Raw genomic sequence first — 24,083 nt, 5'->3', positions numbered from 1 at the left:
TTGAATTCCAGACCCAAAACCAGAAAGGAAGGGAAAAGGTTCACTTTAAAGGACAGAGCCCAGCCCAGGAACCAACCCACTGAGAGGGGTCAATTCAGCAGATGCTGGCCATTGGTGGGGGTAACCCCTAACAAAACTCTACCTTGTTGGCAGCTCTGGTCCATGGAGGCTCCTACAGGGTGGGAAGTCTGAGGAGCAACTGCAATAGGAACATCTCGCTGCTGACATCCAAGAAGGGATTCTGAGCATTGTTCCCTTGTGATATTTTGGGGGAATCATTTCCCTCACCGATGTTGTCTCATTCTAAAGCTTTTCTCTTCCTTTCAGTTTTTACCTTCAGCAGCAGCAACAATGCGAAGAACCCTGCCTGCCCCCTCCCGAGGTACCTGAGTTTTGTCCTCCACCCTCCGACCAGCAGAAGTCCCGCACCCCTGCCAAGAACTCTTCTCCCACCTCTGCTCCCAGGAGGGAGGATGGTCTACACACAAGTGCCACCATCTCAGATCTTCACCTGCTGTTCACATGGGCCACTATTTCCAGCTCCTGCCGCCGCTGCAACACTGCCTCCTGCTGGTTGTGCAAGATCCACACTATGAACACAGAATTTGCTCAGCTCTTTGTAGGATTCAACATCTTTATTAAGGATTTTATTTTATTTTTTTTAGAATAACACAAGCACACAGTTAAAATTGATGGAAATTTTTTCCAGAGTTCTTCATATCACAACTCTACACTCTTCGGTGAAGACAAGGAAAGTTTCTGTTTCTATTTTCCCTAAAACTTTCCAAGAACCCTAATGAAGTTCACTCCACTGGACTCAGAATTTATTCCAAGGCCTGTAACTGTTCTTCTCAATTCCCAATTAAAGGAAAAAAACGGTTGCTCCAGAGTGGTCATGTCTCTGCTGAGGATGGGAGAAAATCACAGAGGAACAAAAGTAAATCATTTGGAATGACCCTGGTGGCAATCAAAGGCTCCACAAAAGCGACCTGCTCCAGCCAGAGGGTCTTACTCTCCTCTCTGCCTGGTCACCCATTCTCAATCCCTAAGATTGAGCTGCCTCCCAGGCCCACCTCTTCACAAACCACCCACTTTTTTTCTCAACAAAGACTCCTTCCCACCGAGGAGGATTAGACAAATGTTTTCTCAAGAGCTTCCTTGGGGCCTGCTGCACCATCCTTCCCCCCTCTTCATCTTCTCTTGTTCTACTGGGGTAAGAACAGATGGAATGGCATCTATACTTTGGACACATTGTAAATATGCCGGGCATTATTGTTGACTCTAGGTACGATGTTCTACGGCAAGATATCTAGGGCTCATCCTCTTTTATGCCTGTTGATTGAAGATTCCTCACAATCCTTGGTAGTCACTATTTTTAGCCTTTGAGTTTATGAATTTGACTGCCTTGGGTAGCTCTTACAAGTATCTCATGCAAGTATTTGCCTTTCTCTACTCTGCATGATGTTCTCTAGAACTATTGAGTGTTGTAGGATTTGACAGAATAGCCTCCTTTAGGGGCAGGGAGTTAAATAATATCCTATTATATGTCAGTGCTGCATTTTCTTTATCCATTCATCTGGCAACGGACATTTACATTGTTTGCACTGCTGTTTGATGGAGCTGTCTTCCAGCCTATATAGGTTGTCCCAACCTATACTCCCGCCTGGTGGCAAAATAAGCTCATGACAAAAACATTGCTCTGCCTCCTCTCATTTTATTAAAACATATGAAAACCTTCTGAAGTAAAGCTAGCTAAGAAATTGACAAGATCTATCTTAAATCATCTAAAAGTGTCCCTGGAATTTCCTGAATCTATTACTCCACTTAAATGAAGGAAATGAGTCCCCAGTGTTGTTGTTTTGGGTATTTTTTTTAAATCTTTTTTGTATGTGCAAGTATTTCCTCCATTGTGCTCTGAGCCAGCAGAGGGCAAGCTGACAGATTTCATCTTTGTCTCTGCTCTCTCCACTAAGGAATCTGAGGCTGGGTGCCCTGCCGGTGGCTCCTGCCTACAATTCTAGCTACTCAGGAAGCTGAAATCTGAGGATCATGATTTGAAGCCAGCCTAGACAGAAAAGTTCCCATGAGACATTTAACTCAAAAACTGGAAGTGGAGCTGTGGCTAGGCCCAGGCCCTGAGTTCAAGCCTCACAAATGACCGAAGGAAAAAAATGGTAAAAGAATCTGACCCAATGAAGAGAAAGAAACAAAAGCTTGATGTGAAACAGGAAATGCTCAGAAGTAGAATATGAGTATGGATGAGTATGGCAGAGTGAAGCAAGAGGAGAGGCAAAAAGGGTAGGGGAGGATTCTATCTACCCTTGCACAGGTGCCTCTTTCTAAGTTCAGACTGTGCCATTCACTCATCTCTTCATGTACCCTCTCTTACTGAGACTCAGCAGTCTAAGAAGCCTGCTCTGTGTTTCATTTCCATTGCATTTTGCTACCACTGCCAGCTTCCCACCAAACCCTCAGCCCCATGTGAAGCTGGTAGCAAGGACACTAAACATGACACCACTGGTATTGCTGATGTTTCCAGATGAAGATTAAAGGCTGAGAAGCTGATGTGCAAATTATGTTTTGTTGATTGTCCAGTAGGTGATATACAGTCATTCAGGAGGAACTTGTGCAAGAAAAAGAAGACAGAGAGAGAGAGGGCAACAGTTAAATCACCACATCTTTGCTATTAGTGTCACAAATAACTAATTCTCCAGATCCAAACTGGTAGCTTGGGTCCAGAGCTGAACAGCAGGTGGAGCTGGACTTCCTGAAGTGCATATAGTAACTGCTCTAGGGAAATGGAACTCATGAGCAAAATCAGAGGAAAGGAAGAGAGGAGGAATTTGCAGCACACCTATGACATTAACACCAGTTATTTGGGGAGCTAAATTCTTTTCTACCTTCCCCTTACATTTAGGCTTATTTTTAATTACATATGGCATTGTTTATCCCTTGTGAAGACCAAGCACTCTACCACTAAGCCACATTCCCAGCACCACAGTCCCTTTTTCTTTCCTGCCCTTTAGCCTCTCTCTCTCTAGGCCAGTGCATGCTCACCCATTCCATAGAGTTGGGGTGAAATAAACTCAGGTCTCAAGTCTTCACATGGACACAGGCACCAAAACTACATTTCCAGTAGCCACCCGAGACATGCCACTGCAACCACACTCAACTTTCTCAGGCTCACACGCCTCTTCCTACAATACAAACCTATTACCCTGTTTCTTCAACTTTTACTAACAGTAATGCTACCCCCTTGAAACTGAGTCATCTCCAATTGTTTCCTCTTAATTACCTTAATGTTAGCAACTGAGCCCCATAAATTTGCATGATGCTATTTCTCTCACTGGTACTATCCCCCCACCCCCACCACCACCACCACTGTCTTCCTTCAGATGCAGACTTTTATAACTCCTTTGAAGGCACCTATTCTTGTTTCATACCACCAACCCACCTACCAAGAGGTCACATGCCCTGCTCTTGGAATTTCAACACCTTAGCCATGATCACATTGCAACCATAATCCAAAGTCACTCAAGACTCATCAGCTCGCTGGGGATATGGCCTAGTGGCAAGAGTGCCTGCCTCATATACATGAGGCCCTGGGTTCGATTCCCCAACACCATATATACAGAAAATGGCCAGAAGTGGCGCTGTGGCTCAAGTGGCAGAGTGCTAGCCTTGAGCAAAAAGAAGCCAGGGACAGTGCTCAGGCCCTGAGTCCAAGCCCCAGGACTGGCCAAAAAAAAAAGACTCATCAGCAATGATTGCCAACATGAACCTCCAACACCTTAGTGCAGGCATTGTGTCAGCCCCACTTATCTTCCCCCACACTAACCTCCCATTACCATCCAACCGAGAGAGAGAGAGAGAGAGAGAGAGAGAGAGAGAGAGAGAGAGAGAGAGAGAGAGAGCTCAGACCTCACAAGGAAATACCTCTAAGAGGCAAAGCTTTAGGCTTGATGGAAGGATCTGAAGTTAACTCAAGTGGCTAGGAGCATCAGTCACTTTCTAATACAGGACATTTATCCTGGATATCAAAGTGTATGGACACCCTGATTGTATAAACAATTGCATCCACATGCACTTACACACACAGGGTGAATTTGTTCAGGAACACTGAGAAAATGGGAAGAATGGTGAAGGAACTTTCAGAATCATACATGAGGAAAAAATGGGGAGAAAGAATGAGTAGTGGTCAGAATGGCTGTGATTGATCCATAAGAGTTTACTACCAACATAGAAAATGGGAAGCTCAAAGAGAGTTAAAATCTGGGGACAGGAGAAAGTAGAGACCACTGTTAAACCATAAGCTAGCTTTTGTGCTCATGGTTACAGTGAGCCTCCTTTCCTTGGCGCTCAGGGTCTTCACTACAGCCTGATTTTGCCAGCATCATTTTGAGAGCCAAAACAGTGATGAATCATGGATATATATTTTTTTCTGGTCCTGGGTCTTGAACTCAGGGCCTAGGTGCTGTCCCTGAGCCTCTTTGTGCTCACGGCTAGCGCTGTACCATTTGAGCCACAGCGCCACTTCCACCTTTTTCTGGGTGGTTTATTGAAGATAAGAGTCTCACAGACTTGCTTCAAACTGTGAGCCTCAGATCTCAGCCTCCTGAGTAGCTACGATGACAGGCATCAGCCACCGGCACCCAACTCCTGGCTATATTTTTATGTCAAGGGTTTGGGTTGAGTCTGGAGCCCTGAAGTCACCCAACAATCACTACTGATGATGCTGCGGTGATGTCATAGTGGAGCCCACTTTTATCCCACCCATTGCCACCTCAGAGCTCAGCAGAGGAGCCAGAGGGAAACTACACCTTCTCAAGCACAGCTAATACCATCTGCTTTTATTCGAACTACTTGTCAAGTTCACCAGCAACACCAACAGGTGAGTTGCATCTAAACAACTGGAAATGATGCCTCTTTATGTAGGAGTGGCCAACACTGTGCAGGACCCAGGGGGTTAAGTTTGCTGTCATTTGGGTAGTGGCAAAAAAAGGTGCACATGATGCTGGAACACATGGTCTTAGAGTTCACTTTTGTGATCTGACTCCCCAGAAAGCATACCAATTTTAAAACTAGCTCAATGTTAAATTCTAGTTTAAAATTGCACATAATGTACATGTAATTGTATTTGTATATTGTTAAAGGAAATCAAAAGTTTGTCCACTAGATCCAGTTTGGAATCTTGTCGAAGATAGAAATGCTGTACCCACATGTACAAGATAAATCTTCCAGAGAGAAATGCCTAGCTTAGGACGAAACTCAACACAGAAGCAAAGGAATTATCTTCAAAAAGTCCTATTATAAGGTTCTAACATTCATTTTTTAACCTTTATATTTTGGATTAAATTAGAATTTCCCCATTCATTTTCTTTCCTGATTTCTTTCTTTATGGCTCATTATTAGCAGAACCTAGGGATGGGAATACGGCCTAGTGGTAAAGTGTTCACCTCGCATACGTGAAGCCCTGAGTTCTATTCCTCAGCACCACATATATAGAAAAAGCCAGAAGTGGCACTGTGGCTCAAGAGATAGATTGCTAGCCTTGAGCAAAAAGAAGCCAGGGACAGTGCTCAGGCCCTGAGTTCAAGCCCCAGGACTGGCAAAAAACAAAACAAAACAAAGCAGAACCTATACTGAAACAAGGAAGGGGACAATTCTGGAATGATCCCTAGAAATTAGCCATAGCAGGATTCAGCTGCTTTCCCCGCCTCATTCCTCCAGAGAAGAAAGCAATTTTCAATTTTGTTGGCTGGGGTGAGTCACGGGGTTGAAAGAAGTACCTGCCGTTCCCACAACCCTCACACACCTCTCGTTTCCCTACAGAGGGATGGAGACATGCCCTTACCAGTGTTCTCTGAGAACTGGGCCATGTCATGGATTCAGAGAACTCTGGTAAAGCCCACGAGCATGCTCAGAGCCATGGATTCCTTGGAATACTGGTGTAAATAAATTACATAAGACATATGGTGCTACAGAAGATGCCAACAATATGAAAATAGAGTTATTGTGGCTGGGGACAAGGAACATCCTCAAACCCTACCTTAGAAGTTCCCACGAGAGAAAAATCAAAGAAAAGGTAGAGAGATGTAAACAGGCTGCCACAAATCCAGAACAAGAGAGGGGAGCACCGTGCTTAAAGGAGAAGAGGGGGAGAATGCAATCAAGGATCCAATGTGTGGCCTGCAAAATCAACAAGTGTGAGGAAAGGGGTGGATGGGAGAAGGGGTGATGAATATGTTGAAAGAGGTGACATTGATCAAGACACATTGTAGGGCTGGGGATATGGCCTAGTGGTAGAGGGCTTGCCTCGTATACATGAAGCCCCGGGTTTGATTCCCCAGCACCACATATATAGAAAAGGCCAGAAGTGGCATTGTGGCTCAATTTGGCAGAGTGCTAGCCTTGAACAAAAAGAAACCAGGGACAGTGCTCAAGGCCTGAGTTTAAACCCCACAACTACAAAAAAACAAAAGACACATTGTATCATAAAATGTTTTCTTAAATGACAACTCCCTTGTACAGCTACCTGAAGATTAATAATAATAATATGAGGAAAGTTCCTAAAAGTTCTAGAACCCAAACACACATTAGGAAGGCTCCTTAAGAACAGGGGTAGGCAGCAGGTATGAGTAAAGAAGACCACAAGAACCCCTCCCACCAACAACCTGTCTCCCTTTCTTGGCAGGGCCTACCCACTCGAGAAACAATGTCAAGTGATGATACTAAGTCTGTGGACATGGGAGCAAGGCCCCAGAACTGTGACCCCAGGTGTGAACAGAAGTGTGAGTCCAAATGCCAGCCCAGCTGTTTAAAGAAGCTGCTCCAACGCTGCGCAGAAAAGTGCCCAAAGGACAAGTGTCCACCACCACCAAAATGCCCTCCATGTCCCCCACCACCACAGCCATGCCCCCCGCCGTGCCCTCCCAACCCCTGCCCTCCCAAGTGCTCTCCTCCCTGCACACCCCCAGAGTGAAGCACCCCTGGGCACACAACCCCATGCCACTAGCACCGCCGCCATGACCATGACAACACTGTGGGGCTGAACTTGAAACCATGAGCTGACAAGTAAACGTGTTCCTCTGCTGTGCAAGACTTCTGGTCTTGGTGGGTTTGGTATATTTTGGCGGTGGTGCTGCTGTACTAAGGCAATCTCTGGGGAGTATAAGGATAGAAACCAAGACACACACACACTCACACACACATAAACACACACACACACACACACACACACACACACACACCTGCCATGAAGGACCTTCAAAGATGCCCTCGTTCTCTACCTACTGCTTAGAAGGGTTGCCTCTCCTGAAGGGTGTGTGCAGGGAATATCACCCCCTGTGAGGAAGAAAGCCTGTGCAACCAGGAAAAGAGAGACAAGACAGAGGCGACAGAGAAATAAGGGGAAAGAACAACAAGAAAATTGGCAAAGGGTCCAGGAAGGCTCAGGAAAATATATACTATCACTTTGGCCATTAGTCCTATTATATAATTTGTGTATAATGCAGATATATATACATATATGTATGCACATATAACACAAAGGGGCTCTGAGTACAGGCTGCAGAGGCTTAAGTGCTTCCTCTATTCCCTCACAAGTTTGTGACCTTACATCACTAAACTTCTCTGTTCAAGGAAGGAAACTCAGTTTCCTCCTCTCTGCAAAAGGAATCATTGTGAGACTTAGGAGTTAGCAAAGGCCAGTGGAAACAAAGGTCCAGTGCCTATTCTACCAGGACAACATGGGTGCTGGGTGATGGGAGCAATCTCTATTTGCTTGAATATAGCAGTTATCAGTCATCACACTGAATTTAATTGCTTCATACTTCTTTATTAGACTGTAAGTCACCTGAACACAATGGCCAGGCTCTAATGTATTCCTGCAGATAAATATTCTTTTTTTTTTTGCCAGTCCTGGGCTTGAACTCAGGGCTTAGGTGCTATCCCTGAGCCTCTTTGTGCTCAAGGCTAACGCTTTACAACTTGAGCCACTTCCAGGTTTTTCTGAATAGGTCACTGGAGATAACAGTCTCATGGACGGACTTTCCTGCCCAGGCTGATTTTGAACCACAGTCCTCAAATCTCAGCCTCCTGAGTAGCTAGGATCACAGGCATAAGCCACCAGCACCCAGATCACTAGATAATCTTAAGAAAATAGAAAAGTTGACTTTGATACTGAACTCTACTTATGTAACCTATCGCTATTGGAAGAATTCCAATAAATGGTACAGGGGATCTCTACTTTGCCACTTTCTATAAATTCGAACTGTTATTTTGGTTATATTTGACTAAGTCTTTAATTAGATTTATAAATTTAGATTTATCATATCTAATTAAAAGCAGATCCACGTCCAGTTAGAATGAACAAGGAAGGCATCCATAGATGCCCTGTCAGTGGCAATTTGTTACAAGGAGCTTGGCTGTCTGTGCCAGACTGGGAGTTTAATGGATCTTATACCTGAGAAGTATATTGGAATGGGACGTGGAATTAAAGAGAATTATGGCAAGTAGGCCTTCAGGGTACCCCTGGTCTCTTCAGAAAAGGAATCTGATTGGCTAGAAGGTCATGAGCCCACCCCTATCGCCAAGAAAATGACAGAACCTTGCTACACAAGTAAAAACAGCTGTGAATTGTAGTCTGCCATATTTAAATGGAAATAAACCCAGGATTCTCTGCAATCACAGAGATTGTGAAAGAAGCTTGCTCTGGGCTCATTCTGTGTGGAATCATAACCCACCAACAGCTGTCCATCCCTCTGAGGAGAATGGGTCCACCTGTGTCTTATATATGTGTTTATCTGATTTGGGGAAGGGAAGGGGAATAACAAAATTGTGAGACAAAGGACAAAGGGTGAACCAATGCAACAGCAATACTCACAAGACACCATGTTGAAAATGAACTTTACAACTTGGGGAGCAGGGAATTGGGAGAAACTGGGAGAAGACGAGGGAGGGGTAACAATGTTCAACAAGAAATGTACTCATCACCTTACCTATGTAACTGTACCCCTCTGTACATCACCCTTACAATAAAAGAAAAAAAGAAGATGGGTTCACAGGAGAAAAGGATGTGACCCATACAGAGCGCTCAAAAAACTGCCAAAGAAAGACACTGGGGCACTGGACATTTGGCTGACATAGTAAGGCACTTGCCTAGCACATGTAAGGCCTTGATTCAAGCCCCAGTACTTCCAGAGGAAAAAATAATAGACTCTCTCCCAACCAAGGTTGTATAATCAGCAGTTACAGAAGTGCACTTTTAGGGACATGAAGGTAGACAAGGTCTTTAGCATGACACCCTCTCATTTACAGGTATGAAAGCTAGTAGCTGCTTTCTCTTACATGAAACAGCACTGGGGCTTCAGGGTCTCCTGGCAGAGGTAGGAGTCTGGCCACAGATTTCCCACACACCAGGGCGCTACAGAAAGCAGAAGACCCTGAGTTCAAGCCCCAGTAGCAGCACACATACACACACACACATACATGCACACACACGTGTGCGCGAGTGAGAGGAGGAAGGAGAATACAATAAAACCAATAAATAAAACCAATGACATAATTTTTGTATCAATTAAAATATCAGAACCTAACTATTAAAAGAATTTTCCACTCTTTCTGAGTACAAATAACTTTTAGAGCACAATTTAGCAAAAATGGGAATGCATATCAAAAGCATAAAACATGTCAACAGTTTGGCCTAATTGAGTTTGACCCACTTCATGCAACTGAGGCAAACAAAAAAATTAAAACGGGAGGGACAATTTATAAAAATAATGGTGGCCATAAAAATGTAATTTAGAAACAAGTTCAATATCCGACAAGGTTTGATTCAAGTTGGCCCTATTGGCACAATATTACACAGTCATTAAAAATGTATTAGTACTATTGGTAGGGATGATTTGCAACTATGAAAATGGAACAAGGAAACCCTGTTGGTGGTGCTATTTGGGAGAGGGAGGAGGTGTGATATATAGGAGTGAAGTTGATTGTAATACAGTGTAAACATGTGGAGATATAACCATGAAATCCCCACCCCTGCTATTAATAATAACCCTACAGAGAGGCATCTATTGAATGCCAATAAGAAGAATGTGCTAAAGAAGTACCAGGAGCATAATTCAGCAGTAAAGCACTTGGAGCCCTGGGTTCAATTCTCAGCACAGAACAGAAAAGCTGTACTTAAAAACAAAGTAAAGGGGGCTGGGAATGTGGCTTACTGGTAGAGTATTTGCCTCACATACATGAAGCCCTGAGTTTGATTCCTCAGCATCACATATATAGAAAAAGCCAGAAGTGGCTCTGTAGCTCAAGTGGTAGAGTGCTAGCCCTGAGCAAAAAAGAAGCCAGAGACAGTGCTCAGGCCCTGAGTTCAAGCCCTAGGACTGGCAAAAAAAAAAAAAAAAAAATGCAGGAATTGTGAGTTTGCAGTCACCCTCCTTCCCTGTGCCTCCCACTCTCCAACACCGGAGGAGAACGGGGGTAAGGCCTTGGTACCATAAGTCCTACAAAGCAGAATGCCTGCACATGTGTGAATGGTAAAGCACTTAAACTACTGGCTGCAAAAGCCACTGGCAACAGGGCGCCCTCTACGGCATGGGTGGAGAAACTGCATGGTAACAGGCCTGCTACTGTGGCACTTGGTGAAATGAGATGCAATCAGAAATCCCCAGAGCTGCTGATTTGTAAGCTCCTTTTCCTGTGTCTGATGTGAGAAGATGCCCAGGACTTCAAAACAGGTCTGCACCTCCAGAGTGCAGTGATTGGTGCTTTGAAGACAGTGAGTGAGGTCTGTCTGGGCCTTCTGGAAGGTAATCAACCTGAGGGCTAGCCGTGCCAAATGTGTAACAATGATGCCAAAAGATAATCAGATAGCACACTGCACACGGAGAACATGCTTGAGAATACATTGTGATGGGAAGCATTTCATCCTCAGTTTTTTCCCCCTCTCCCTCTTATCAGTAGTTCTGAAAGTTAGATCCCCACTCCCCTAAGCCCCCTCCCACATGGGGTCAAAAGCTAAGTATATGACTGTGAGCAAAACAAATAGGAGATAGGAACCAGGTATTGGCAGTTTTCCATTTTCATTTGTGTGTGTATTTTTAATATAAATACCAAGATATAAAGCATCCGTGCATGTCAAAATGTTTCCGTGAACAAGACTCAACCCTTCAACTTTATAACAATTATAAATAAACTTGTTAATTTTTTCTGGATAATGGCAGCACTTAGATTTTTTTAAACAAGTAGATTTCTTATTGATAGAAACTAAAGTGTGTTTGTAGCATTTTTAATCATACTGTAGGTTCATTCATTATACTATTCATTATACTTTTCTAACTGGGTTGTCCTACATACAAGTACATTTTTTTTTTTTTTTTGGCCAGTCCTGGGGCTTGGACTCAGGGCCTGAGCACTGTCCCTGGCTTCTTCCCGCTCAAGGCTAGCACTCTGCCACTTGAGCCACAGCGCCACTTCTGGCCGTTTTCTGTATATGTGGTGCTGGGGAATCGAACCTAGGGCCTCGTGTATCCGAGGCAGGCACTCTTGCCGCTAGGCTATATCCCCAGCCCAATATTTTTAATGTCTGTCTTCTGTGTTATTTCTGTACGTTTGCTACTGAAATACATTGAACTATAAAGCCATAAATGGATGGCTTGTGCCTGCCATCCTAGCTGCTCTAGGGGCTGAGATCTGAGGATCATAACTCAAAGCTAGCCAGGAAGGAAAATCCATGAGACTCATCTCCATTTAACAACCAAAAAGCCACAAGTGGATCTTTGGCAGAGTTCCATCCTTGAACAAAACAAGAACAGTGCTAGGCCCTGAGTTCAAGCCCCAGTACTGGCCCCCAAAACTAAAATATATTGAACTATTTTTAAAAGTAAGACTCCAACGGAACGTATGACATAAAGCAATTATCTTTCACCAAAACTTTGTGTAAAGAGAACAGAGAGGAAGGAAGGAAGGAAGGAAGGAAGGAAGGAAGGAAGGAAGGAAGGAAGGAAGGAAGGAAGGAAGGAAGGAAGGGAGGGAGGGAGGGAGGGAGGGAGGGAGGGAGGGAGGGAGGGAGGGAGGGAGGGAGGGAGGGAGGGAGGGAGGGAGGGGAAGGGAAGGGAAGGCAAGGGAAGGGAAGGCAAGGGAAGGGAAGGCAAGGGAAGGGAAGGGGAATGAGGGAAAGGAGGGAGGGAGGGAGGAAGGGAGGAAGGGAGAAAGGAAGAGAGAAACCTGTGGGCAGCCTTGTAATTTAAGTACAATAGTGATGTGATAGAGAGGTTCCAGTGTTTCTAACTTTACTATTTTCTGGATTTTCATTAATATGATTTTATTCATATTGTAATAGAAAAAAATCATAAAATAATGATTTATGAAATAATCATAAATACTTCAGAGATGTCCAAAGTTTCTGGAAGATTAGAGAAGGAAGATAGGGCATCTCAGGGCAGATGTACTATGTGGATAGAAGGCACCTCATTTTACGAGCCTCCCTTCCTGGCATAAGACCTTGAGTTTAAGGCCTTCAAATGACTCTGTGGGAATATGGGTCAGGGGTTGTGCCTCCCAGATCTCTAGAACTGGGCATAAACTGGGAGGAGGCCAGTTCTAGGAACATGAAAGCATCCCTTGCCAGTAGGTCTCGTTTCTCCCATGTTAGTGAAACTAAAGATAGACGTCTCTTAATGGATACTTTCCCAGCAAAGTGCTGGATCAAAGGCAGTTCTGGGGAAGATGGCTAGAACATGATGAGGGTGCCATCTCTCCACAGAATGCTACAATTAATCTCAACCCCAGCGGCAGTCACCAAGGCTCTGCCACAAATGGTGGAAGGTTGGAAAAATAAGCAGCACCTGAAGAGTGACATCACCAGAATCATGCGGCACCAGCCTAAGGGCTCACAGATAAGGAGGCAGCAAGAACGGGCCCTCTCTTCTTTCAAAGCCAAACAGTTCTGAGGATCCATTAAGACAAAGGAGACAACACACACACACACACACACACACACACACACACACACACACACACACACACACACACCCCACAGATCCCCTGGCATCGGCTGACTTTGCAAAGGGCCTTTTAAGCCCTTCGCATCAAGCTATCTGAGGGTACCCAGCTAAGAGCTAAGCCAGGTTCTGGAAGGGCCAGGCACAGGATCACAAAGATATCTTGCCTTGAAGCTAGACAGACTTCGTGACATCAACCACTTCCATATGTGAATGGCAACTGGAGAGAGAGCAAGACGTAACTAGTCACCAGATGTGCCATTTTTCCTATTCCTGCACCCATATGACCAGAAATTCCAGACCAGGAACTGTTTAGCTTCAGTGAATGAAGACTCAATACCTTCAGCTGAAAAATGAGAAGAAAAATTTCACCAGGGGATGATGGGCCAACTACAATTTAATGCCAAGCCTGTGGCATGGGAAAAAGAACACAGCTAAGAAAGCCAGGATGCTGATAACACTCAAGCATTTAGGTCAACATGTGGTATCATAACCTGTCACCTATTAGAGCAAGAGTGCCTTGCTGTCTGCTGTGGAAAGCAGAGGGCTGGAGGAGGCGGCAGAGAATTCCAAGGAAGGATGAAAAATGCCTTTGGAGGCGGCAAAGCTAGGTGTCCTTTTGTCTCCTCTACTTCCCAGATGGGCCTACTATAAGACCCAGCAAGAGACTTTCATGTCACTAAATATCTGAGTGAGGTATGGCATGTGGGAGCTTGTGTTGAGGGGGAAAGGAAGGTCTAGGGAGGGAAACAGCTTAACCAGAGTTACAATTTGTTGTTGGACCCAATTCGTTGGACCCACATTCAAAAGGGAAAAGGTTGAAGGCCAACAGCAAACCTAAGTGATTTGGGAGCGTCATTACTCCCCATGGGCCTTAATCAAATCAAGAATCCCTGACCCCCTGAAGCTAAAGGAATGTATATATGCAAATTTTCTCATCTTCCCAAAGCTGTTACAAGCCATAAGCTGGTGTGGGCCCTTATTGTCTCCTTGAAATTTGTGAAGAATCTACGGTTGAGTAGGGTGGGTTTTTTTTTCTTTTTTCTATGTTCTGTTATTCAGACATAAGCTTACCATGGGGCCTTGAACAAGGTTTTAATACTTTGATATCTCTGTTCACCTACACACACACACACATACACACACACACACACACTTGATAAATAGTTCTGTGCCTCCTATTTGAAGCTTGTGCTGGGGGCTAATGAGGAAAGAGGGTCAGGCGTCTATCATGTCTCTCATGTCTCCCTCACCCCAAAGGCCTGTGATCATACTCCTTCCTTGTCTGATTCAGACTCCTCATGTGGATGACACAGGGAGAAGGGAAGGGAGAAGCATGGTGGACTCTCCACCAAGAGTTCACAAGCTTGGCGAGATCTCCAGAGGTACCTGCTCACCAGAAAACAGAGTGAGCCCCATTCTACACTTTTCAGCTTTATCAGACCCATTGCCCTGTAATATTCAGGTGGGTGAATCAGAAGTCTGGGAACTTTTATGATCTGAACAAAGGAGATAGTTATTTGATGGGAGAGGGGTGGACAAGGTCCTATGCACACATGAGTCTCTTCTCCTGACCATAATTATGACCTGGCTCCAAATAATGACAGCTCCCGAAGTCTAAAATCTGAAATCTCAGATGGCATGAAATCAGATTGGCCCCAATCTTGCTGGAGGGCTGAGGAGTCACAGAAACTATTTAGTCACCTTATCTTAAGATTTGGGGTAAGACAATCTCCCAAAGATATCCAAGTCACAATCCCAGATACCAGGCCACTATGGTTGATTCTTGAGGGTCTTAGACCCCAACTACTCCCACTCTTTACCTAAGAGGGCTTCTGCCATATGCAGGAGACAGAAGAATGGGACTTTCTATGGGTACATTATAATCTATTTAAAGAGGAAAGGCCTATACACACACACACACACACACACACACACACACACACACATTCATCCACACACTTAGAAAATCACATTGATACCCAGGCCCACCATTCATCATCATATTTATAGTGAACAGAATATGAGGGCAAGTATGGACCTTACTAAAAGTCTAACTTCCCTATTTTAATGGTGAAACTGAAAAAGATCAAGAAAAGGTCAAATACTGGTTTGAGGTCATAGGTCATGTTGGGATGGAACTAGATTTCGTGGCCTCTGTGCCATACATTGCGTAAGTGTCACAGAGAGTAGGAAAGTACAAGCCAAAGATCAAATGTTGAAAAGAGAGCAAGTGATAGAGAACAAGGAAAAGTGAGAGAAACATGGGAGACTACATAAAAGATGTGAAACCTGAGCCAATTCATACTTCACTAACAGGCTACAAATAGTTCAAATATTGGTGGCTAGGCATTTGCCCGCACAAACTATTTTATTCTTCACTAGAAACCTGTGAAATATCATTTCACTTTCTCAAAAGGGAGAAAATAGTGTATCTAGAAGATGAAGTCCCTTATCCAGTGTTTCACACATTCAGTCCTGAATTCGGTGTCTGCTATTTTTTCCACGCATCTCAGAGCTTCTTTTACTCAAAGCTGATAGGACAAGTAGGAGTCTACTTAAATAAGAGATCCCTAGACATCACTGCTTCATCTAAGACTTTCCTCCTCCAGAATTCCCAAGAGCTTTAGACACTGTGGTGTACTAGTTTCTTATTGTTGCTATAACAAGTTACCTCAGGCTTAATGGATCAAAAAAAAAAAAAGTATTTATGGAGGTCAGAAGTCTGACACCAATGATTAGACTAAAATCAAAGTGCCAGTAAGGTTGCATTTCTTTCTGAAAGTTCTAATAGGAGAATTTGTGCCCTTGCCTTGCCAAGTCTGCTAAAGCCACCTTCACGCCTGGCTCATCATCTTCTGTCTTCACAACCAACAATGGATAATCAAGCTTTTCAACATTATACACAGACTCTTCTGCCTGCTTCATCTTTTTTTAAGATCCATTCAACCACCTTGGCCCTGCCTGGATAACCCAGGGTGTTCTCCCTATTATAAGGCATTTTTTATTAGCAATTTATATTCTGGATTCTGCCTTACTACTTTTCTTTTACCAAGTAACCCAATATATTCACAAATTCTAGGGATTAAGTCGTAGAAATCTTTGATTGGCTATTATTTTACCTTCCTCAGAAAGACCACAGGATCAATTTCAAGAATAGTTCCACCATCACGAATCAATTCAATAACAGGAGAGGCTGAATTCTGGACTAGATTCCATCTAATTAGATTCACTCCCCACCATGAGAACATGATGACACCATTCTTACACTGTTCTGTGCATCGCTGTGCAGGTAGTCTCTTTGTCCTTGGGCTCAACCAAAGACACAGAAATGTGTGTAGCATAAGCAAGGTCATCTCACACAAACTGTTTAGGAAATGTTCTAGAAATCTCAATCAAGCAGTTGTTCTCCCCTCATCTCTGAACCATCCCCTTCCTAAGTCAGCCCCAGGCTTCCTTTTCCCCTCACCTAGAGCTCTGTTCTTTCAACACCCTCCTAACCAAAGTCCTTTCTTAAGGCTTCTTGTAAAGCTCTTGTCCACCCTTCTTGCCTGAGGAGCTCCTACTATTTGGCAGGACAGCATAGACATCACTCCAGGAGACCTTCCATGACCTTCTACAAGGCAGGGAAGGACTCTTCTAGGGTATGAAGGTTAGCTACTGTCCATCTTTGTCATAAGCAGAGAGAGAATCCCTTGCCTCCTATGATGGAGGAGCATTGCTTTGCCTTTTAACACCATTCCTCAGAGAAGATAGACAAGGAAAGAAAGAAGTATAACTAGATGCCAGAAGAGAAGGAAAAGGAGGAGAGCCTCCCCAGTTAACCATCCAGGTTCCAGATTCTACAAGGTACCTTGTCTTTTCATGAACACCCAAGGGGGATTCCCAGTCCTCCTCTACGTGGACATCAACCTCCTAGTGGAACTCCAAGGGGGCCCATGCTAGTGTGACATCAGTCTTCCATGAACCAGTCTTAAAGCCAAAGGTGCCCCTTTATTTCCCACAGTTCACCTTTTGGAAAACTTTTCAGGTGTCGAGCAACCAAAACCTATATAAATCACTTGAAGACATTCCTTACTTCAGTCAACTACTTCTTTTAGGAAATGTTTGAAACCTACCTCTAAGGCTTTCCATTTAATCTCAGGTTAAGGAGAGGAGGGGAGAGTCATTCAGTCAATATCGACACACACACACACATACACACACAGAAAGAGAGAGAGAGGAAGACACGACTTTGTTAGCAAGGGGATTCTTTCATAATTAAGTTTTTTCCTATTTTCAATTAAAATGCCATATTCCTCTGCTTTCAGCTGTCTTCCACACCTATCTCTTCATTCCATTGATGTCTTTACCCCCATTGATAATCACTTATCTCTCTTACCTTCTAATTACTGTACTATGTACTATTGACTATGGTATAGTCTCTGCCTGGGAACTTAACAAGTCCCAAGCCTAATTTGATCTTGCACATAAATAACTAGAATTCCTAACAATAATAGTAAACATCATATAAATAGCACAAGCAATAGATATTATGAAAGTTCATAGAGGGGTGAGGCCTTTTCTGGCTCGTAGTAAGTGAGAAAAGATGATAGAAGATGGTAGATTTGAGTAGTTAGATGAATACTTCGAATTTAAACAGTTACTGAAAAGGAGGGAACATGTGGTCAAAGTGACTGTCCAAACCAAGACCTAGAGTTAGAACAAAATGAGCTGTGTTTGCATTGAAACTTTTCCTTTCATTCCCCTGGCTTTTATTGACCTGAGTTCTAAGAAAAGATTTTTCAGAAGGCAAGGAGCTGAGCTGACCTTGTTCCAACTTGTCTTTTTGGTCACTATAAAAACTCTGTGAGTAACTCCACTTTCAAAAGGGCATTATAACTCAAGTTTGAGAGATGAAGATTCTCCTCCTCCTCCTCCTCCTCCTCCTCCTCCTCCTCCTCCTCCTCTTCCTCCTTCTCTTCTCTTCTTCTTCATCTTTGTCTTCTCCTCCTACTCCTTCTTCTCTTCCTCCCCTTCCCCCTCCTCATTCTGTTTCTTCTCCTTTTTTCATCTTCTCCTTCCCTTTCTCCTCCTCTTCCTCCTCCATCTTCTTCCTCTTCCCCTCCATTATACTTCCCAACCCAAGACCAACAATGGCTTCCATTTCCCTCAGAACCTTCATGCTGGAAAAACATTTTGTCCAGAATCCTTTCTTTTTTTGGAACCACAAGATGAGACATCTTCTTTGGGTCTAGAAGCATTGCTCTTCAGGCTGTACAATGATACACTCAATGGAAATGTCTAGAATAGAACTTAGAAGCCCTTGACCTCAACAGATGCCAGGCTTCAGGCACAAATTCTTCCCAGTGGTGAAACAAGCAAGGTGGATCTTATCTCTCACCACATCCTGAACCCACGTGGGCAGGCCAAGGGCCTCAACCCCAGTTTAACAGACTAAGATAACATTTTACGAACATTCTTTCTCTGCTGCTTCTGATGTGCATCTGAGTGGAGCCCCTCCCTGCTGAGGTCTGGTGAAGACCCAGAGGCCAAAATGCAGGCTGATTAACAGGCATCCCAAGCAGTGACTCAAACCTTTCGTGATTTCAGAGGAAGCTCATTACATTGACTCCACAATTAGGCTCTCGGCTCACGTGGCCCACCAGTCCTGCAGGGAGCCTGTTCTAGAACTATATAAAAGTCCCACCTTACTGGGCTTCACAATCCACACCTTGGCTGAGACTTGTCAAAAGATCAAGTAAGTGGGGTTGCATCTCTCCCCTTGCTGTTCCGTCTTTGGGAGCTACTGTTCTGCTCCTACCTTGGACTATACTTTCTGCCAGTTTTTTTTTTTTTAAGTAACTTGCCATTTCTTAGACCTCTACCCATCCTGCGTATTTATCTATTCTCTTGCTCATGGTTTTCCCAAAGGACTAATCAGACAAAATAAAAGGGAAAGATCTCTAATGGGACATGAGGTTTGGAACTCTAGAAATCTAAATGAACACATACATATAACTTGGAGACAGAAGTCAAAAAGGGGCCAAGGGAGGGTAGAAAGAAAGAGACAAAAAACTAGCAGGGAAATGAGTTCTCTTCCTCTCTTCCTTCCCTCAGTTGCATATGCCCAGTTCCCAGCCTGGTGCTTTTAATCCATTGTGTTTCAAATCTTGTGTTTGTTTCAGGTTCTGCACATCGTGCCAGGATGTCCTTCAGTGATCAGCAGTACAAGCAGCCCTGTGCGCTACCTCCAAGTCTTCAAAAGACCCAAGAGCAGTGCCAGGCACAAGCGAAGGAGGCATGCCTCTCCCAGGGCCAGGACCCCTGCCAAGATGAGTGCCTGCCACAAGTTCAGGAGGCATGTCTTCCTCAGGACCAAGAGTCAAACAAAGGAAACTGCCCACAGCAAGGTCAAGATCCATGTCTACCTCCGTGCCAAGACCAAAGTCTGCCTCAGTGTGCCGAGCCATGCCAGGAGCCAGCTGAAACAAAATGTGTAGAGGCGTGCCCACTGAAAGTCCAAGAAAGTTGCTCAGCCCCTGGAAAGGGAAAGTAGCTGCTCAGCTGCCATCCGAGGTCAAGATGATGGCTCACAGAGTAAACCCCAACCCCAGCCCTTGCTCTTGACGACCTTCTCCTGCAGGTATTTCTGTGTACCATGTGCCTTCTCACCTTCTGGCTTCCTCGATAGTTCAGGACTTGATCTATGTCTCTGAGGAGAGTTTTCTGTCTCTCACCAACTTCTGTGAATAAGAAGTCTTCTCTGCAGTCTAGTGGGAGGTCTCAAACGTAGGCATGGTTTGGTTATTAAGGGAGCCCATCAAAGCCTAAAACAAGTTTCTCAGGGCAGAAGATCACCCAGCTCTGTGTATGTGATGGAGCAAGGATGTCTTCGTTTGTCTTTCTGAGTGTCTGACTCGCATTCACACCTCCAAAAAAAATTACAAATCGGATGGACTTTGTATTTATCATCACCACCACCACCACCATGGGTGTTAGGAAGAGGTTAGTGTTGGTACAAAACGATTTTTAATGAATATTCTGACTCTGCATCCTAACAGTAGATGATTGAACATTGGAATGGTTGGGTGTGTTTTGTTAAAACTGAAACAAAAGTATATAAATGACTGAATCTAAACAACAAATAAGGAAAATACAAGGTGGAATGCTTGGATCCTTGTTCATCTTTGTGCTTCCAGGATGGTCTACTTTGAGCCCTTTGTGCTGCATGAGCTGTGGGCACCATGTATGCTCTTTATAAATGTTATTTGTGTCTCTGTGATACAAGCTGGTCTGCTCTTCAGCTTCCTCACCTTATTCTCCCTGGTGATGGTAAAAATGCAAAATAAAGCTGATTCTAAACCTGATATTTAGCTGGATGTCTGCTCTTTCCTCTCCACCACCTAAAACACTTGCTATGTTTGATGGTTACTTTTATCCTTTTATGAGGGACTCTGGGACACGAATAAAACAAGTAGACTTCACAAATGCATGAAACAGCAACACTTCCTCAGGTCCACCTGGACTTAACCCATTCACAGCCAGCAAAAGGCTGGGACCGATCCACCCTCTGAATTTCAGCCCCATATTTCCTCTCTTATCCTTATCTTTTCCAGAGGAAAGAATGGAAATGGGGAGGGGGGAAATCATGTGGAAAGGTGTCCCAAATCAACCCAGAACAGCTAGCTAGAGGCATAGCATGCACATCAGACGAAACTACACATGCCTCTAAGTTGAACCAAAATTATCCAAGTTGAACCAAAATGATCTGCCTTACCATCTGACCAGATTTCAGGAAATCCAGGCAGCCTGAGTAACCTGTCTGGGTCCTAATAATCCCCCACCTGCAGAGGAAATGTGCCTAGGGAGTTGGCTTGTGCAAAAGGATCAAGGGAGTTCAGGACTGTCATGTCAGAGTCGAAGTCTGCCTCCTTGCAGTGTCCTGAAGACTGACGGAGGCCCAAGAGCAGTTCTGCCTTAAGTCAGCACTCTGAGGAGAAAAGAGACTCCTTACCCATTTCCCCAGGCCTCTTCCCTGTCCAGTCCTGTGAGAAGGAGGTGTAGGGCCAGGACATCCTCTCCTCAATGGCCACATGGAGCCTAGGTCAGATGTTTGAGATGAGGGCCTTCTAGCACTGGGGTCGTGATGTTGTTTATTTTAAGTCTTAGCTGTTTTCTAGGTTAAAATAAAACCGTGGCCTATTTTAGGGAAAGATTGTGAAAGGCAACATAGAGCCACCAGGCACTTACTGAATCTACAGGTGGCCTGCACTGGGGCCTGGGCTCTGGAACATTCTTAAAGGAATCCTAACTCAGCTGCTCCTTTGTTAAAGAATGTGTCTGGCCTTATAAAGCTAGTGGGAGACAAAATCAGATTCTAACCCAAGCTGCTCTGGCTCCTGAAGAGAGCTCTTTACTTGCCTGACAATATGCAGTACCTTAAGTATACAGGAGAAATTTCCAGAAACTACTTCCTTGTCAGTTCATTCATCCACCTAACAAGGACTCCCTGATTTATTAGCCAATGTGCCAGGCACTTTGCCAGATGCTAGAGAAATGGTGCTAATGGTCAAGGTCCTGTGCAGACCTGGGAGCTCTTTCCCCCTGTCACACTGGGTGCCTTTCCAAAAACCTCTCAGACATTTCAAGTGCTGAACATCTCCAGATTCCTGAATCACAGTTCTTTTTTTTTTTTTTTTTTGGCCAGTCCTGGGCCTTGGACTCAGGGCCTGAGCACCATCCCTGGCTTCTTCCCGCTCAAGGCTAGCACTCTGCCACCTGAGCCACAGCGCCCCTTCTAGCCGTTTTCCATATATGTGGTGCTGGGGAATCGAACCTAGAGCTTCATGTGTAGGAGGCAAGCACTCTTGCCACTAGGCCATATTCCCAGCCCCTGAATCACAGTTCTGAATCATACAAGAAGTATGCCTCCCTGGCTTGTTAATAGGTTTTTCTCCTCCATACGCTAACTAGGGAAGAATTCAACTATCCCCCGGGGCTACAACCTGTAGAGACTCTAGATTCTTCCCAGCCATGGAGCTTCTATTAGAAACTCAACAAAGGTCACAGACACTTCTCTTAAGTCGGCTCAAGACCAAGAAATGTCTTGATTCTCTGATACTAAAAGTATGCGCAAATTGGAGTCCAAGATCAGACACCCACATGAGGAAAGGAAGTACAGGGCAAATGAGCAGAGATGCCCTGCCATATCAGATAGAGGAAAAACATAGTGATTACAGGGGCGACCTCAGCAGGTACAGACTGCAGATCAGAGAGCAGATGCCAAGCAGCCAGCAGCCCTTCATCTAGCTGTCATGGGAAACTCTGTGCTTCCTCATGCCCACAGAGCTCTGAACCAACCCCTACCCAGGCTGCTGCTGTTGGGGCCTCCCAAGCCACAGCCACAAATCCAAAGGGACAGCTCAGGCAAAGCACAGTACAGCCAGACTTCCCCAACTGTCTGCATCTGTGCTCTCGTTCAGAAAGGGGAAAAGGATGTTATCAAGAAGATCCACCCATTTTTTATATATGCTAAAAGAGAGGGAAGGAAGGAAGGCAGGGAGGGAGGGAGGGAGGGAGGGAGGGAGGGAGGGAGGGAGGAAGAAGGAAGGAAGGAAGGAAGGAAGGAAGGAAGGAAGGAAGGAAGGAAGGAAGGAAGGAAGGAAGGGAAGAAAGAGAGGCAGGCTGGCCATCAGGCACTCACTGAGTCTTCAAGGGGCCTTGACCAGGCCTTTGGCTCCTCTTAAAGGTGTATCCTTAAAGGAATCCTTAAAGTGCCTTCAAGGTGTTCAGCTGCCCTTTCAATAAGAACGTGCCTGGCCTCTGACAGGGGTGCCAGGGGATAGTTAACTCAATATGTAATCATGGTAGGCCTGTGGGCTTCACATTTCCAGAGGGAAAAAATGGAAACTGATCAAAGTTCAAATAAGGGTACCATGAATGACTCATTCATTCAAAGCTGTGGAAAAGCCCCTGTGCTAAGGCACTGGATCTGGCTCCCAAGAGCTGTGAGGGCATATAGGAGCAGTAGGAGCAAAGAGCTCCACCCACAGGACTTTCCCATCTGGAGCTCTTGAAACATATTTAGAGTAGACAAGGAACGTTCAGGGAACGTGATAGTCATCCTTAAGTATCTGACGTACCCATGGACTGAAATTATGAAGTTTGGCTCAATTTTGACTTTCTTGTAGTAAAATCTATTTGGTGGTGGCAGAAGCTTCCTGTGAATGCACTGTGTGTCTCCCGTGAACTGGAGGTGCACCATGAGGAGGGTGACAGCCAGGTCTTCCCAATCTCCATTACTCTGACACTTGTACAACTCTAATTCTTCGGCAGAATTGGGACTAAGGAGCCATTCTCATCCTAAAAAAAGGAAAAATGTACAAGTCCTAATACCAAGGTTAGGAAAAAGTATGTCCATTGGTCTCTAAAACAATCTTGGGACACTCTTTGTTGGAGGTGGAGGGGAGTCCAAACTCCTGGAGACCAGCAGATAGTCTAACCCTGACTTGAAACTAGAAAAAAAGAAAGTAAGACCAGTAAATGATAGCAAGTGCTTCCCATATTTGTAGTTTTTATACTGTGTGTGTGTGCACGTGCACTATTTGTGCAACAACTCTACTTCCAGATTTTTACTGATTAATTGGACATAAGAGCCATGAACTTTCCTACACAGGCTGGCTTTGAATCATGATATCCAGAGCTCAGCTTCCTGAGTAACTAGGATCATAAGTGTGAGCCACAAGCACCTAACTTTATAATATATTTTTGCCTTTAGCCTTAAGCACACAGTGATAATTCCTCAGTGCTTCCAAACCCCATGCTCCAGTTAGGTTTTTTCCCTAACCTCTCTCATTTTTATCCCTATTTCTTTCATCATCTGGAAGTCTTTTCTTTTTGGTGCCCAAGTAAGCCATCTGGGGCCAGGAGTTTGGGCCTAGTGGTAGAATGCTTGCCTAGCATGCATGAAGCCCTGGGTTCATTTCCTCAGTACCACATACACAGAAAAAGCCAGAAGTGGCGCTGTGGCTCAAGTAGTAGAGTTGGACTGGTAAAGGACTGGCCAAAAAAAAAAAAACAAAAAAAAAAGTAAGG

General features: G+C 44.5%; 2 protein-coding genes across 2 annotated transcripts; both read left to right on the top strand.

Annotated features, from left to right (window-relative positions):
• The first annotated feature begins 6,715 nt into the window (after positions 1-6,715).
• Positions 6,716-6,982, top strand: Lelp1 (late cornified envelope like proline rich 1). Its single transcript, XM_048358219.1, has one exon. The coding sequence runs from the start codon at positions 6,716-6,718 to the stop codon at positions 6,980-6,982; it is 267 nt and encodes an 88-aa protein (XP_048214176.1).
• Positions 6,983-19,194: 12,212 nt separating this feature from the next.
• On the top strand, positions 19,195-19,545 carry Prr9 (proline rich 9). The gene has a single exon (XM_048357997.1). It carries the CDS (start codon positions 19,195-19,197, stop codon positions 19,543-19,545), a length of 351 nt encoding a protein of 116 aa, XP_048213954.1.
• The last annotated feature ends 4,538 nt before the right edge of the window (positions 19,546-24,083 follow it).

This window comes from Perognathus longimembris, chromosome 11 (assembly GCF_023159225.1).
Source record: "Perognathus longimembris pacificus isolate PPM17 chromosome 11, ASM2315922v1, whole genome shotgun sequence".
In the NCBI taxonomy this organism is placed as follows: Eukaryota; Metazoa; Chordata; class Mammalia; order Rodentia; family Heteromyidae; genus Perognathus; species Perognathus longimembris.
The sequence above is the reverse complement of the archived record's forward strand: the minus strand, read 5'-3'. Positions and strand labels throughout refer to the sequence as shown.

What these genes read in the sequence shown, in the direction of transcription:
- Lelp1 (XM_048358219.1), top strand. Translation starts at nt 6,716, where the DNA reads ATGTCAAGTGATGATACTAAGTCTGTGGACATGGGAGCAAGGCCCCAG.
- Prr9 (XM_048357997.1), top strand. Translation starts at nt 19,195, where the DNA reads ATGTCCTTCAGTGATCAGCAGTACAAGCAGCCCTGTGCGCTACCTCCA.